General features: G+C 51.0%; 1 protein-coding gene across 5 annotated transcripts in view; it reads right to left on the bottom strand.

The window, feature by feature from the left end:
- The window catches only part of OTOF (otoferlin), a 94,224-nt gene that overhangs the window by 59,427 nt on the left and 19,468 nt on the right, over window positions 1-15,329 (bottom strand). For all 5 annotated transcript variants that reach the window (XM_029938131.1, XM_029938133.1, XM_029938136.1 and 2 more), the window contains exon 3: window positions 2,604-2,692. In XM_029938131.1, the coding sequence (XP_029793991.1) occupies window positions 2,604-2,692 (89 nt within the window). The remainder of the gene's footprint in view (window positions 1-2,603; window positions 2,693-15,329) is intronic.

Raw genomic sequence — 15,329 nt, 5'->3', positions numbered from 1 at the left:
TGGCACCCTGCCCTCCAGCTCTGGCCCCCAAGCTGGCCTGCACCAGGAAGGACTCTGTGCCCTCCATGAGATGGGCACCACTTTCTCCATCCCAGCTCTGTAGCCAGCAGTGCTGCGGCATGCATAGGCTTTCCCCCTGGGCCCAGACCTCTCCTGGATGGGTTTCTTGCCTCCTCTTAGGTGGGTCAGGGAGGATGGGAAGAGAGGAAGGAGGGGAGATTAGGTTAGGATTTCTCCTGTCTCTCTTGTTGGAGCCTGAAATGTCAGCATAGTCACTGGGATGGTACTCAATTTATCAATTTAACAAATACTTTTGATTTGTTTATAGCAAGAGGTTTGATGTTTCTAAGGGTTTCCAGCATTTCAGTGACTATTTAGCGGCTTCGCTGTAAACACTGTACCAATCTCTTTCATGTCTGTGGTGTCTGTAATCACTGCTCACAAATCCTGGTTTCTGGGAGGTCTAGGATTAGGAAGGGGAGAAGGAAGCAGACAGCCTAACCCCAGCCCTTCCACTGTCTCATGGCCTCAGTATCCTCTCAGAGACTCAGTTTCCCCATCTGTGCAGCAAGGGTTGCCCTGGCTGAGTTCTGGGGTTCCTAGGAGCTCTGACATCTGTGTGGGTCCTTGCTGGGGTGCCTGGATGTCTCTCCTGGCCTCCAGCTTCCAATTCTTCCATTTCCACACCCACCTCACTCTGCGTGTGGGCCCTTCTCTGTTCCTGTTTCTTCTGTCCTCACAGGTCACCTGATTTTACATCGCAGGGAAGGAGGGTTTGCTTCATCTTGGGGGCCCCTAGTGGGGTATCTCACTAACTTCTCTTGTGGATACCAGAAGCAGCTGCCTGAATGGTATGCCACCCCAAGAGGCCGAGAGGAGGCCTCCCTGTCCTAAATACCTCCCCTTGTGGCCCTGCCAGCAGGCCCGAAATGCACACACCCCATGCTCAGCTGAGATGTTGTGGGCTCCCAGTAAAAACCACAGAATCCTTGAAGACCATGTATTTCAGCCCATCCTGATCCAAAACTCCTTCCTACAACATCATGGCCCACTGGCCTCTTCCAGTAATGGGGAGCTCATTACTTCCCAATAGCTCATTGGTTGGAGGGCTCAAGCTACATTTCAGAGTCTGCTGTCTCCCAGCAATGCACCCTCATCCTGGTCCTGCCTCTGGGGATGGTAGAAAAGTCTCGGGGAACAGGCATGGTGACTTAATCTCTCATTTTAATACCTCTAGTGACTAGCGCAACACCTGCCTGGTACAGAATATTTGCTCAGTAAATGTTTGATGAGTGACTAGAAGAGTGGGTGGGTGGATTGATGGATGGATGGATGGATGGATGGATGGATGGATGGATGGATGGATGGGTGGGTGGTTGGAAGGATGGAGGGATGGAAGGATGGAAGTATGGATAGAAGGATGGATATATGGATGGATGAACATATCCTCCGTGGTTTTCTCCTCCAGGCTCTCAACCTCTTATCAGACTTAAGGTCCCTTCCCTTGGCAACCACAAAGAGCTGACTACTGGTATTCTCTCCAACCAGCATGAGGACACCGGAAATCTCCTCTCTCACCTCCCCTGCTCTGATTGTCCTACTTCTATTAAAATCACCTAGGATTATGTCAGCTTTCCTTTTATTTGTAGTCTCCTCCCCTTTTGAGTGATGCCGCACTCTCAGTGAGTAATATCCCCATCTTTTTCTGGACATGTTGCTATTCAGTGATGACCCCCTCTAGCTGGTACACAAGCAATTGGCTTTTGAACCCTGAAATGGGACTTTACATTTCTTACGTAGAGCCACCATTCCAGACTGTTCAAGTCATTCTGAATTCTGCTTGTTACCCAGAGAGACGGATGGAAACTACTTTTACTGAAACTTTAGTAATGATAGTGCTCATATAGTAGGTGTGTTTCATTGGAGAATGTAAGCTCCATGAGGGCAGGCATTCACTATCCTCAGCACCTAGTTCAGTGCCTGCCACACAGTGGGCACTTAGTAAATATTTGGGGAATGAATGAGCAAATGAATGAATGGACATCTATATCCTTTAATTCTCACAGCTTCCTTTGAGTTAAGTACCTACCCTTTCTACACATGAATACATCAAACTCAGAGAGGTTATGTAGCCAGCTCAGGGTCACCCAATAGGTGACTGAGCTGGGAATCTGAAATGAGGCTTGCCCGACTCCCAGACCACGGCATGAAACTGCCTCAGAGCCTCTGGTCCTGCCCGGGTTTGGCAAGTTTGTCCTCAAGGCTACAGATGTTATCTGCCATTATATTAACTCCTCTGCTGGGTAACTGTCACCACCCAGGATGATGTAAACGGGGAGACTTACACAAAGGGACAAGGAGCCAAGATGGGGCTGGGGACAGGAGGGGTGAACGGGAGGATAGGATGTTCTTGGCTGACAATGGCTGGGAGGGCTGAAGGACTCTGAGGACAACCGGAGAGAGCAAGGAGGGCGGTCTTTGGTGATCAACCCAGGAAAGGCTGGGGGTGTGAGTCCCCTTTTAAATCCAAAGGAGAGAGCAGCCCGAGAAGAAGGGCAGGCCCCAGCCCCTTCAGGCCCTACCTGTCCACCCCCCACACTTACTTGTTGCTGAAGACTTTGCTATAGTTGAAGATCTGGATCTCGAGTATCTCATTGCTGTCGATGCTACTGGCCACTGGCCACCGGAAGGTCTAGGAAGAGAGAGACAGCTGTGGTCTTACATGGAAATGACACGGAAGGGTATGGGGAATGGGAGGGGGATCCTGGAAGGTGGATCTTTACATCAGCCCAGTGCTCCACAGGAATAAGTTTCACACCCGGAATCTCATTTAATTCCATCCTGTACCTTGTGACCCATTCCTCTTCCAAAGGTGGCGCTCGGAGAGGTCTAGTGACCTGTCAAAGATCATATGGGAAGTGAAAGAACCAAGGACTTCTGACTCTCACCAACCCTGGGGTGTGCTCACAGTGGATGGTCAGCCAGGGTGGGTGGGCTCTAGGGTAACAGCAAGGATTGTGGGTGTGGCTTGGTTTTTGCTGGGTGCTGAGTGGAGTTGTAAGCTCCCAGCTCCCTCCTGGCAGAATCGTGCTCGCCAGTCCAGGCTCTGCTCTGAGCGGGAGGTCCTGGGCTCCCCCATTCAGGGCAAATCACCCCTCACACTGGCAATGTTAACTTTGGGGACAGATTTCAGCTGTTTAGTGTTATTAGGGTCAGGCCCACAGAGGAGGGACAGCCTGTTTCCAACTCCCTGTTTCTAAATTTACCCTCACCACTTCTATCTTGGTTTTATTATGAAATCAATAATAATGATGAGCAGGAAGCTGAGTGGGATTTTTCCTGATGCCCTAGAAATGGCAACGTGGGCCCAAAGCAGAGGCCAGAGGTGCTAAGTACCCCATCCTCTAAAGACAGCTGCCACGGGGCAGACCAGGCACCTTCCTCAGGGCTCCCCAAGGGCCTGCTACCCCCTCCCCACCCTAGCCCTCCTTCTCCCTGGGGTGTAAAGATGACTGCGGAAGGGAAAGGTGGCAACGGTCACATCCTAGACACAGTGTTTTTGCGACACCTTCCGAGGAGAATTGCTCAGAGAGACTGAGACACCTGTAAGAAGGGGAGCCTGGTGTGTGAGTTCCCAGTGCCATCTGCCCAGGCAGTGGCTTGACCCATGGGAGACCCACGGACACCACAGGGCAAGGACAGCGGCCCTAAGGAGCCTGATGCGCCAGGTGTGGCAAGTATGGGGGTTTATGCTCAAGTGGATTGAACAGTCTGGATGGACAGGTAGCTGAGCTCAGCAAGCCTGCTGACACCCTGCCCAAGCCTGCCTCCCGGGGGAGGGGTCCACAGCCTGGATGAGGCTGCGGGTCATACCCCCAGTGGCAGGGGCTGGGGTAGGATGGAGTCAGGTGTCCTAGGCTGGGAATCCTAGGACAGGCCACTCATGTCCCCCACGGAAAGCACCCACATGGTGCTCTGCGAGACAGCTGGGGCTCACAGGCCAGCCTTGCCTTGTGAGCTGTCACAGCTCTCCAGAGAGGCCACCACCCCACAAGGAGGGTCCATGTCTTTGGCAGTGCCCCAGAATCAGACCACGTCCCCCAGCCCAGGCTGCAGGGGGTAGAGGAGGCAGAGGGCCTGAGCCAGCATCCTGTCCCCACTCCATGCGTTGAGCCACCACAAGTCTGACAGAAGCAAGACAATGCGAGGCTGGAACAGCAAACCTTTTTGGGCTGGACTTTTGAATAACTGGAAATGACCAGAGAGCTCTGAGGTCTGGTCACGACACCGTGAAGAGATGCTATCTAGGGGATTGTGACAGAACAGGTGGAAGGCGGTGACTTAAATTCGTTTCATGTTTCTACCCCACCAAAGCCAGACAGCTGGACAGGCTAGAAGTAAATACTAACGATAGTAATCTTAATCAGGGCTGCCATTTATAGAGCACTTTTCATTATGCAGGGTCTCAATGCTTCAGATGCACTGAGTCCTTTACGCTTTACTACAGGCCAACGGGCTGTACACAGAGAAGCCAAGCCCCGCAGGGGTAACACGGTTCAGAGAACTCTGTTGGTTGGTGGTGGTTGAGCAGGCGGGGACGGGGGGGGGGGGGGGGGGGGGGGGGGGGGGGGGGGGGGGGGGGGGGGGGGGGGGGGGGGGGGGGGGGGGGGGGGGGGGGGGGGGGGGGGGGGGGGCGCTCTGAGAGTTCACCCTGCAAGCCATTCTGAAGCTGCCTTCCCCCAGACTGGGGACAAGGGGGATTGGGAGGCACTGGGCCAGCGTGACAGGTCACTGCCCAAGGTGGGCGGGCCTGTCTCAGGAAAATGGTCCCCTGTCACTCTCTTCAGTCCCGGGGAGGGTTCAGCTGCTGAAGTGGGCAGGCGAGGAAGGAAGAGGCAGCGGAAGGAGAAGGGGTGGGTGGCAGGGAGGGAGAGGGTTCTGAGCAGGGCCTGGGGAGGACTCGGAGGCTGTGGAATGGGCAGCCTGGCCCCGGCCCGCGGGCCTCATTAAGCAGCTTCTGCCCCTGCTGCCTGGATGCCTCCAGGTGGGCCAAGTATGTGGTTTTCTTAATGAAGTTGCTTTTAATTGAGCTGCGGGGAAATAAGGCAGCTCATGAATTCAGGCCCAACTCATTAGCCTCGGTGCTGCAGGGAGAGGCCTGGGAGCCTCCAAGATTTGAGCTTCCTTGGGATGGAGGGAGCGGGGTGTTTGCTCCACCTGAGGGGCTGAGGGTGGGAGCTTGCGCTTTGGAAGGAGAGACAGATTAGGAGAACGAGGATATGACTGTGGACATGGGACCATGACAGGAAGGGGGCCGAGCAGCCACGTTAATGAAGCCAACACAAAAGCTCAGCAGAAGGTCATCTCCAGGAAAAGGGACCCAGACGAGGAAGCTGCTTGTGACCTCTGCGTGCCCACCACCTGGCACAACTCGCCTAGTGACGCCAGGGACCGGGGCTGTCCAGAAGCTGTCATGCGGGAAGAGACCTGGTCCCGAGGGGGTCCGTCGGCCTGCGCCCTGACACCCACGCTCACAGGCTCTTCCCGCCCCTCACCTCCCACGTCCTCCTCTCCTGCTGGCTGCCCTCTCTCTTCTCCTCATCACCTCCATTATCGGTTTCTCTCGGCCTCTGTCCCTCTCTCAGTGGTTCTCAGTCCCGCCTACATGTGAAATCCCTTCCAGAAGCGTCTAACCATCCCGCTGTGCCCCTGGAGGCCCGGGCCTGGGGTGGTAGGTGCTAGCAGGTGCTCACGGGAGAATCCAGGTGTGAGGACCCCGCTCAAGGGAACGACCCTCCCGCCAAAGGGAGGCACTGGCTTCCTGTCCCTCCCCCACCTGCCACAAGGCCGCACAGGCAGGGCTGTCCAGCTAAGGAAAAGGACCTGGGCTCCAGGGAGCTCACTGTGGCTCCCGTTTGGCCTCTTCTAGAACCAGAGGCCTGGTTTTTGGTTTGGGTTTGAGTTTTCCTTGGCTCTTTCCTCTGTTTTTACTTAAAAAAAATTTTTTTTATGTTTTATTTATTTTTTGAGAGAGAAAGAGACAATGTGAGCTGGGGAGGGGCAGAGAGAGAGGGAGACACAGAATCTGAAGACAGGCTCCAGGCTCTGAGCTAACTGTCAGCACAGAGCCTGACGCGGGGCTCAAACCCACGAACAATGAGATCGTGACCTGAGCTGAAGTCAGACGCTTAACCAACTGAGCCACCCAGGCGCCTGTTTTTAGTTTTGTTAAAATTTTTCAATGGCTTCTCCACTGCTTCCCCAAATAGGTATACATTCCCCTTCCTATGACTCAAAGTCTCCCTGGCTGTGACCCATGCGACACTTCCAGCCACCTTCCTTCACCAGCAAGTACCCACGGAGCCCTGGGAACAGCAGTGAGCAGGACACACAAGGTCCCCTTCCACTGAGTTCGGAAGGACATGCCCTCTGTCACTTCTCTTAGTCCTTCTGACAAACAACAGGTATAGTCCTGGTTCAGCCACCACTTAGCTCTGTGACTGCAGGCCACCTGGTTCTGTCTCTGCCTCTGTTCCCCTGTTCCCTTGTTCCCTCATCCATAACATGAGGGGACAGTACCTACCTCACGGGGCCGTTGAAAGAACCAAATGAGACCCCCAGGTGGAATTTGTAAGCAACACAACACTGCAGACTGGAGGCGTGACTTATTTTGTCTCATTTTGTTTTTCTCTGTGGGGACTATCTACCTGTCTGGGCTGACCCTCACCCCTCCCTGACCCGCCACAGCCTCTCCCTCCCCCCTCCCTCCATCCCTTTCTGACCACCTCTCGGCCTTGGCCTGTGGGTTTCCCCTTTCTTTTACCAGAAAAGATGTGTTTCTCATCGTCTCCTCATTTTTCCCGTTACTTCCTTTTCAGTCGAGGGGTCCTGCACTGAAGTGTGTGGGGAATACAGCGAGACCACAGCGGGAGGTCTGGGGGCTCAGGAGCTCCCTGACCTGTGCACTCTCCCTCAGAACCCGGAGAGCACATCTGGGTAGAACTAGATACTTCTCAGAGCACTTCTCACTAATAATTGAGGCTCACAGCAACATGGCCATGATGTGATTTTTTTACACACGGGGAAGTGGAAGGTGTGAACCGTGTCGTCGGCACGTAACTGGTTGGTGGCCGGATTTGAACTAAGTCTCCTGATACTTAGCTCAGGCCTTGTCCCACCACACCACACCCTCTTCGGAAGCCAGGGAGATTCGCTGAGGGGGTCTGTGGCTCTGACAATCCTTTTAGATTGACAGGAGCAAAAACATTAGTGCTGACCAGGTGCTAGGCATCGGCTACACACTTCACACACAGTACATAGTTTAGTCCCCACTTTGCAGATGAGGGAACTGAGGCTCAGACAGGATTTGCCCAAAGTAAGTGGCAATGTAGCTTAGTAGTTGAGATTATAGTCAGACCCTCGCAGAAGTCAGTTACCAGTAAAGGAGTCCAGGCTACCCTGCTGGGGAGACCATGTAGAGAGAGGCCCTGGAGAATGTGAGGCCACAAGGAGGCCCAAGGTGCTCCAGACAACAGTCATCACAATGGTGCTCCCAGCCGGATGCAGAAGAACTGCCCAGCTGAGCCCAGCCAATTCAGAGAATCATGAGAAATGTTACAATGCGGATAATTTCAGTGCTGGGTTTGGGGCTGGTTTGTTCTACAGCTATAGCTAGCTGTGACACTCCCTCATGCCATCTCTCTGGGAGTCAGACTCATGTCAGGGAGGCCTTACCGCAGCGGTGGAGCTGGGCTCCTTGCCCTCCACACACTGATGCTTTGCTCCCTCTCCTCCTGTTGCCCCAAGAACTCCAGGGGTAGCTTGACTCCTGCGCTCTGAACAGTTCAGAGCATGAGCAGAGTGGAAAGGCCACTTTCATCTTGTTCACGGAGGTTTCCTTACATCTGTCACAGGGCCCAGCATACAGTAGGCACTTAACAAACGGACCTCAAATGGCTGCCTGGGCTGCAGCACTGCTCACGGCTGGGGTGTGAGTGTGGGTGGGTTAGTTCACCTCTCCAGTCCTCAGCTTGCTCCTCTGTAAAGTGAGGGTGGTGGTCACAGTCCTGCTTCTTTGGGGGTGACTGTGAGGCTGGTGATGCAGCGCTGCACAGAGCCTGGCCTGGGGTAAGAGTGCCACCAACACGGCGGCTCATTATCGTGATTCTCGTTCTTCTTGTATTGTTCATTCCAGGAGGCGAGGCATAGCCTGGAATTCTTGGGCATGACCCTCTAGGAACTGCAGGAGGCTTCTGAGAAGAAAGGGCCTCTCCCTAGCCTGAGAGGAGCACTAGCATGATTTTCTTTCTGTGGCCAAAATAGCTGAAAGTTGTGCCTTCTGTTTCTGGAGGTGCCCTGGACATTGGTGGCCCGGAGACTGGGCCAATGGAATCACTAGCATTTAAGATTCCACCCCCTGTCAGTGTCCAAACACAGTGGGGGACTCAGGTCATAGCTAAGCCAAATGCTGCCACTCAAGACGTCACGAGCCAGTAAGCCTCATGCAAATGTTTTCTGAGCACCTTCTGGGTTTGCCGAGCACTTCCTGGGTTTGCCGAGCACCTCCTTGTGCAAGGCTTTATATCTGTTGCTGTGGGCAGTACGGGATGCAAGCATGTTTCCTAGTTCTGTGGGAGCTTCTGAATAGTTCTGGAGATACGCGCAGGCCTGAAATTGCCGCCCATGATAGGAACACTGACAAAAGTAAGGTGGCAAGTGTTGGGGGCAGAAGGAACAAAGGAGGACTGATCAGGAGTCTCAGGATCCCAGGGAATGAGGAGCTGTGACCTGGTTGAGCAGCTCCAGGCTTGGGCCTGACCTGGCAGGGGCTGGCCAGGGTGGCAAAGTTCTGCATCCTATCAGCCCTGGAGATCTCGGAGCCATGGAAAGGTTTCCCTGATGCAGGCTGGAGAATGACCTGGATTGTCCTCAGCTTCCATCACAGACTAGGTCTGGAAACATCCTCAGTCAGCAAGACAATGAACTTAAAGGGACAGTCCTCCAGAGTGGAGGGGGACAGAATTGGGGTGTGTTGCAAAGCTTTAGGGAAAAGATTGTTTGGGACTCTAAAGACCCAAGACTCAAGCTGGGTTCATTCTTGTGTTCATTCTTTTACTTGACAATATTCCCTGTGCCCTGTGCTGGGTACCAGGCCACTGATGAACCAGACAGATGCATTCCCAGCCCCATGGAGCTCACAGCCCCGTGACTTCCAGGGACAAGCAAAGTGGGCAGGTGACACCAGCCTCTGCCCCCCACCCCAGGCTGATGACCTCTCCCTGGGTTCAGAAGACCTGAGGTCTTTGTCTACACTGGGTCCATCTCCCCACTGGACTGAGCCTCTTGAAAGTAGGACTGAGCCTCATTCACTTTGCAAGTGACTATAGGCTCTGGAGTCACACACACTTGGGTTTAAATCCTTAGGTGGCAACTTATTACCTGGAAAGACCCAACCCAATGACTTGTGATATTTGTGTCAAGATCTCAGGCCATCCTGCTGCTCAGGAAGTGGCAGCTTCTCTTATCATTCCCACAAGTACTGCTGTTTTCTGGCCTCGCCTATGGAGCCTGGTCCACCTAGGCTCTGGCTTAGACCCAGGCTTGGGGTGGGCTCAGGTGACCACTCCCGATCCTCCAGGGCAGGGACCTCTGCTAGCGGCTGGCCTGGCACGAAGGCTCATCCTCTTTCTCTCTTTCTCTTTCTCTTTCTCTTTCTCTTTCTCTTTCTCTTTCTCTTTCTCTTTCTCTCTCTGTCTCTCTCTCTCCTCCTCCACCCCTCCCTCCTCCAGAGCTATAGGTTAAATGTAGGATCTCAGGTTCCAGTCTCGGGGAAAGGAGACACCATGTCCAGGTTCTGTTTCCACCATTGTTGTCCGGAGCATTGTCTTTCTTCCATGGCCACCTCCTCCCCACTCAGGTTCCCCAGCCCAGCGCCCCCCCCAGCACTTCTCACCCCCTGTCTGAGCACAGGAGGGAGAGACATTTGCTATCTTGTCTTTTATTTCATTCTCAGCCACGTGACTGTTCTACAAGATAGAGCAAGGAGCATATCCCATTTTACAGAAGGGGAATCTGAGGCCCAGAGAGGTTGAGTGCCCAGCCCAAGGCCACAGAATTGGCAAATACCTCCGTGAGGACTGTCACGACTCCCGGGCCAATGTGCTTTGTACCTCAGCGAGCTGGTTCCTGGAGGCCTTGGGTGCAGTAAGCACATGTGAGAAAAGAGCCTTTAGGAAAGGCCAGGAGGCCTTCAGAAGTTTTGCAAAGGGGTAGATGGGGTTCTTTTCCAAGCTTGTTTTGGAACCATAGACAGCCTGGTTCTTTTGGGAACCAGCAAGAGAGTTTATGACTTGTCCACCCCAGTCTGGGGAGACGGGTGTAATACGGGTGCCCTTCCGGGCTCTCCTTGGGGGCCGAGCTGACCCAGACCCCCAGGCCTCCCTGGATAGGAGACAAGACCAAAGAGGATTGTCCAGGAAGCGACATCAGATGGGGCTTCCCCGGGGAAGTGACTCCTAGGTCCTGCAGTGTGAGAGGGTCTGAGCCTTGCACGTCACTTAGCACCCTTTGCCCCACTTCCACAAAGCGCCGGTGGGTTCCCCACTGTGACAACCAGAAGCTTCCCAGTCAGCTGGTGAGTGGGTGGAACATTCCCCAGGGTAGCATGACTTCTTTCCAGCTTGGGGCCACTCTCTGACTCTGGCCACATGCTTTTGCTCATTATTCCCTGACTTCTGACCCTTTCCCACTCTCTCGCTGTGGAACTAGGGGCTCGCCTGTGGCCCATGTTCCTACTTGGATTCTCATGTGTTGCAGAGCCTGCTTCCTCCTCTGGGGTGTCCTAGCCTGTCACACAGGAGGCACTCAGAATGGGATGCCATGCTCGCACTGGGGCCAGCAGGAGTGGACCCTCCACTTGCCCCATGTTGGGCAGCATCGGGAAGATGAAGGACACGGTGATTAACTCTGAATGTCATGTATACCTGGGTCTCAGATGTCCTGGGTGCAGCAGTTAATGGAAAGGGGTGGGAGCGCCCTTGGAAAGGGCATCAGGTTGTGCTCAGTGGCTGAGACCTGGGAGGACAAGTTCCCTGGGAGACTTAATGAGGAGGCAGTCAGATGCTCCGCCTGGGCGGCCAGGGGCAGAGGCCCAGGGAGTTGGGACAGAGCCAGAGGACTGAGTTCCCTCCCAGGGACTGAGCCAGGCTGCCTGTGTCTTGGCTCAAGCAGCCCCTGATGAACTGGGGAGGGGAAGGGAGCATGGTGGCACAGGGGGCAAGCCCCAAGCTGCTGGCTCAAAATGCAGTAATGGGTCCACCTTCACCATCATCCCTCATTCTGCCCATCATTTGACCAAGAAACCTCATACCCATCATCAGCCCCATTTGACAGATGGGTAACAGAGGCTCAGAACCTGAGGCTGAAAGTCACACAGCCAGGAGGGGAGATGTCCAGCACAGAATCTCCCTGTGGAGGCCACAGCCTGCAGGCTGTGATGGCCAACGTTTGCTTTTGAGCTCAGGAGAGAAGGTCGAGGCCCTGCTTCCCTGGGCCTGTGGCTCTGGGCCTCCATATGCCCAATGTGAGGAGGAGACAGGGGCTCTGGGTGGCCCCTCAGCCTGGTGGCTTCTCAGCTAAATGCCAGCGTCAGCGGGAAGAGTCTGCCACAAGGCCCTTCCCAGCACAGTTGAGCCAAACGTGAGAAGCAAAGCCCAGAAAAGAAGGGGTAAGCTCTTCTGGGGTCATAGCAGAGCGTTTTGTCCAGGTCAGGATGGAAACTTAAGACTTACTGGTTCTCACCCCCAAATCAAGCCTGGAGAAACAAGAGAAGCCAAAGGGAAATACGGAGTCTAGGAAGTAATAAACAGACAAACAACTGTGAGAACGTGAGACCAAAGCCTTTTTGAGCAGATCTGTGGATCTGTGGGGGTGGGGTGGCGTGGGGGGACAGAGGCTGCCCCACAGAGGAGGCCTGGGGGCAGATTCAGCAGCGGGACAACAGGTGGGAGAAAATCTTCCCGAGTTCTGCTCTGACCAATCCCTGCCATTACCTTGGGGTGATCGCTACCTGCTCCTTTACTCATAAAATCATGACAAGAGCCTACTGGGATGAGGATTGATGAAAATTGGTGTAGAGGTGCCTCGGTGACTCAGTCGGTTAGATGTCAGACGCTTGGTTTTGGTTCAGGTCATGATCTTGCAGTTTCGTGGTTCATACCCCAAGTGGGCTCAGTGCTGATAATGCAAAGCCGGCTTGGGATTCTTTGTCTCCCTCTCTCTCTGCCCCTCCCCCACTCACACTGTCTCAGTCTCTCTCGAAATAAATATATAAACTTAAAAAAGCCATGTTTCTCCTTAAAGGCTTAGAGATGAGACCCTGCCTGTTTCTGTGGGAGACCTGGACCCCCGGGTACTCATGCCTGCCCTTCAATCCTTAGGGCTTGAGCCAGCTGGCCTTTGATGCTTCTCCAATACTGGTCACCAGATAGAGTGGCCGATACCAGGAGCACGTGAACAGGGCAAAGGAAACAGACACTTGGAAAGACACCTCCTATAAAAAAGCCAAGACAACGCACTGAACAGTATATACCAACGTCATACAACGCAGGATTGTTAGAACAAATGGACTCTAATGGCATAGATTAGCAATACAAAATGACAACAAGGGATCATAAGGAAAAATGAATAAGTTAGTAAACTGGAAGATCATTTTGAAGAACTCCCTCAGAAAACAGCAGGAAAGGACGGACAGATGAAAAAAATGTAAAAGCCAAGAAATAGCAGCTAGAGGTAGGACTAGCGGCATCGGATAATAGGAGTTGCAGAGGAGAGAACAATATAAAAACTGAATGGAAGGCATATTTGAAAAAAGAATAATGGGGATAGAATTTTCTATAATAAATGAAAGATGAAAAGCCTTGGATTTGAAAAGAGCTCACAAAACAGCACAAAACAGGGAAGATAAGAAACCCTGCAGTTAGACACATTATAATACAATTTGAGAATACCAGGATAGAAGAATTATACTTTCTTTTCCAGAGAGAAAGAAAAGATCCCGCATAAAGGTGCAAGAACCAGATGGCCATCAGACTGCTCAACAGCAACAGACACTGATGCTTTTCAAGTTGTAACGGAAAGATTTTTGAACCTCGACTTTTATATCTAGGGAAAGTCTCACTGAAATTTGAGGAAATAAGAAACTGCTCTCAGATTTACAAAGCTTTAGAAGGTTTCCTGCACAAAGACCCAACTTGAGACCGCTTTTAGAGGAAGTACTCAAATACGAAGAAAAACAATGCCAAGAGATGCTTCAGGAGATAGGAGAAGTAAAAGTGAGCAGATATCTTGGTAAAGACTACCACTGTCCTCAGAAAGAAAAAGCACGTTTGGACCAAAAAAAAAAAAAGAAAGAAAGAAAAAGAAACGGAGAACACACATTCATAAGAACCTAGAATGAAAATTGTATAATTTAGGGGCACCTGGGTGGTTCAGGCAGTTGAGCTTCTGACTTTTTTTAATATTTACTTTTGAGGGGTGGGGAGAGAGGGAGAGAGAGAGAGAGAATGAGCAGGGGATAGAGTCACAGAATCTGAAGCAGGTTCCTGGCTCTGAGCTGTCTGCACAGAGCCCGATGTGGGGCTTGAACTCACAAACCGTGAGATCATGACCTGAGCCAGAGTCTGTTGTTTAATCGACTGAGCCACCCAGGTGCCCTGAGCTTCTGACTCTTAATTCTGGCTGAGGTCTCGATGGCAGGGTTGTGGGATCGTGCCCTGGGTTGGGCTCCACACTGAGCATGGAGCCTGCTTGATATTCTCTCTCTCTCTCTCTCTCTCTCTCTCTCTCTCTCTCTCTCTCTCTCCCTCCCGCCCTCTGCCACTCTCCCTCACTTGCACTCTCTCTTACTCTCTCTTAAAAATGTATAATCTAGACTGGCTGGGCTGAGGAAGGGAAATCAAAGAGACATAGGAGACAATTACAATACTTGTCATGAGAGGGGGAGCTATAATCACTGATTTGCTTTCCAGCCATCAACAGGGACACATAAACATGACTAAAAATGGTGACTGCCTGGGAAACAAAAATAGAATGTATAACTTTTCACCTAACAAAAGAAAACCCAACCTGTCCAAGGGAAAGCTGACAAGGAGGAAACAAAATACACCAGCAAAAAGTTCAGGAAATGGAAAATATAAAATAAAATGGTGGTAGAAATAAAAACAGCAATTACAATAGCTATAAATGAATAAAACTAATCAAAGCACAGGGATTCTCATATTGGGTAAGAAAAATTAATCTAATAATGCATGCCCTAAAAAGACACACTTGAATTTAAAAGCATCAAAATATTGAAATTGGAAACACTAACAAAGATATACCAAGAAAATAAAAGAACTGAAAAAGATATACCAGGCAAATGAGCCAAAATTAGCTGACATTGGATAAAATTAACATTGTTAATTTTGTTAACACTGTTAATATTGTATAATGTTAACATAATTAGCAATGTTAATTTTATTTTATGTTAATTCTATTAACATAATATTAACATTGGATAAAATAGAAAGTAATGCAAAAAAACACTATAAGAGACAGAGAAGGATATTAAATACCAGTAAAAGAAAAAACAGGCAAGTAGGCATAGCCATCATGAACATGTAGAGCTTCCTAGTAATACAGTTTCAAAGCTCACCCAGGACCAACTGACAGCTACAGGAAGAAACATACAAATCAACGATTGTAGAAGTAGATTTCTTTGCAATCATTTTTGAAACTGAGAGATCAAGCAGAGAAAAATGAAGCAGAAAATGTGAAGAATTGAATAGTGTAACTACGAAGACTGAACTTACATTATTTAAGCTTAAAGTTACATTGCGCTCGCTAGAGAGCCCTACACTAAACACATTCTTTTTAGATAGAGGAGCATTTATGACCGTGAATAGAGGCCATCATTGAGGTCTCCATAAACTCAAAAGGATCAATATCATACAGACTGCTTCGATCATAATGAAATAATAGTGGAAATTTTAAAAAAAAGAGCTAAAATATCATATCTATTTGGAGACTAAATAACATATTTTTATTTAACTCTTCGATTTAAAAGAAAATCATAAAGGAATATAAAAAATGTTTAAAGCTGAAGATAATGAAAATACTACACACAAAATTTTGTAGGATGTGGTTAAAACTTGTATAGGGGTGCCTGGTGGTTCAGTCGGATGAATGTCTGACTCTTGATTTCAGCTCAGATAATGATCTCGCAGTTTGTAAGATCGAGCCCTGCTTCAGGCTCTGTCTGCACTGACATCGCAGGGCCCGCTAGGGATTCT

The sequence above is a fragment of the Suricata suricatta genome, chromosome 4, assembly GCF_006229205.1.
Source record: "Suricata suricatta isolate VVHF042 chromosome 4, meerkat_22Aug2017_6uvM2_HiC, whole genome shotgun sequence".
In the NCBI taxonomy this organism is placed as follows: Eukaryota; Metazoa; Chordata; class Mammalia; order Carnivora; family Herpestidae; genus Suricata; species Suricata suricatta.
The sequence above is the reverse complement of the archived record's forward strand: the minus strand, read 5'-3'. Positions and strand labels throughout refer to the sequence as shown.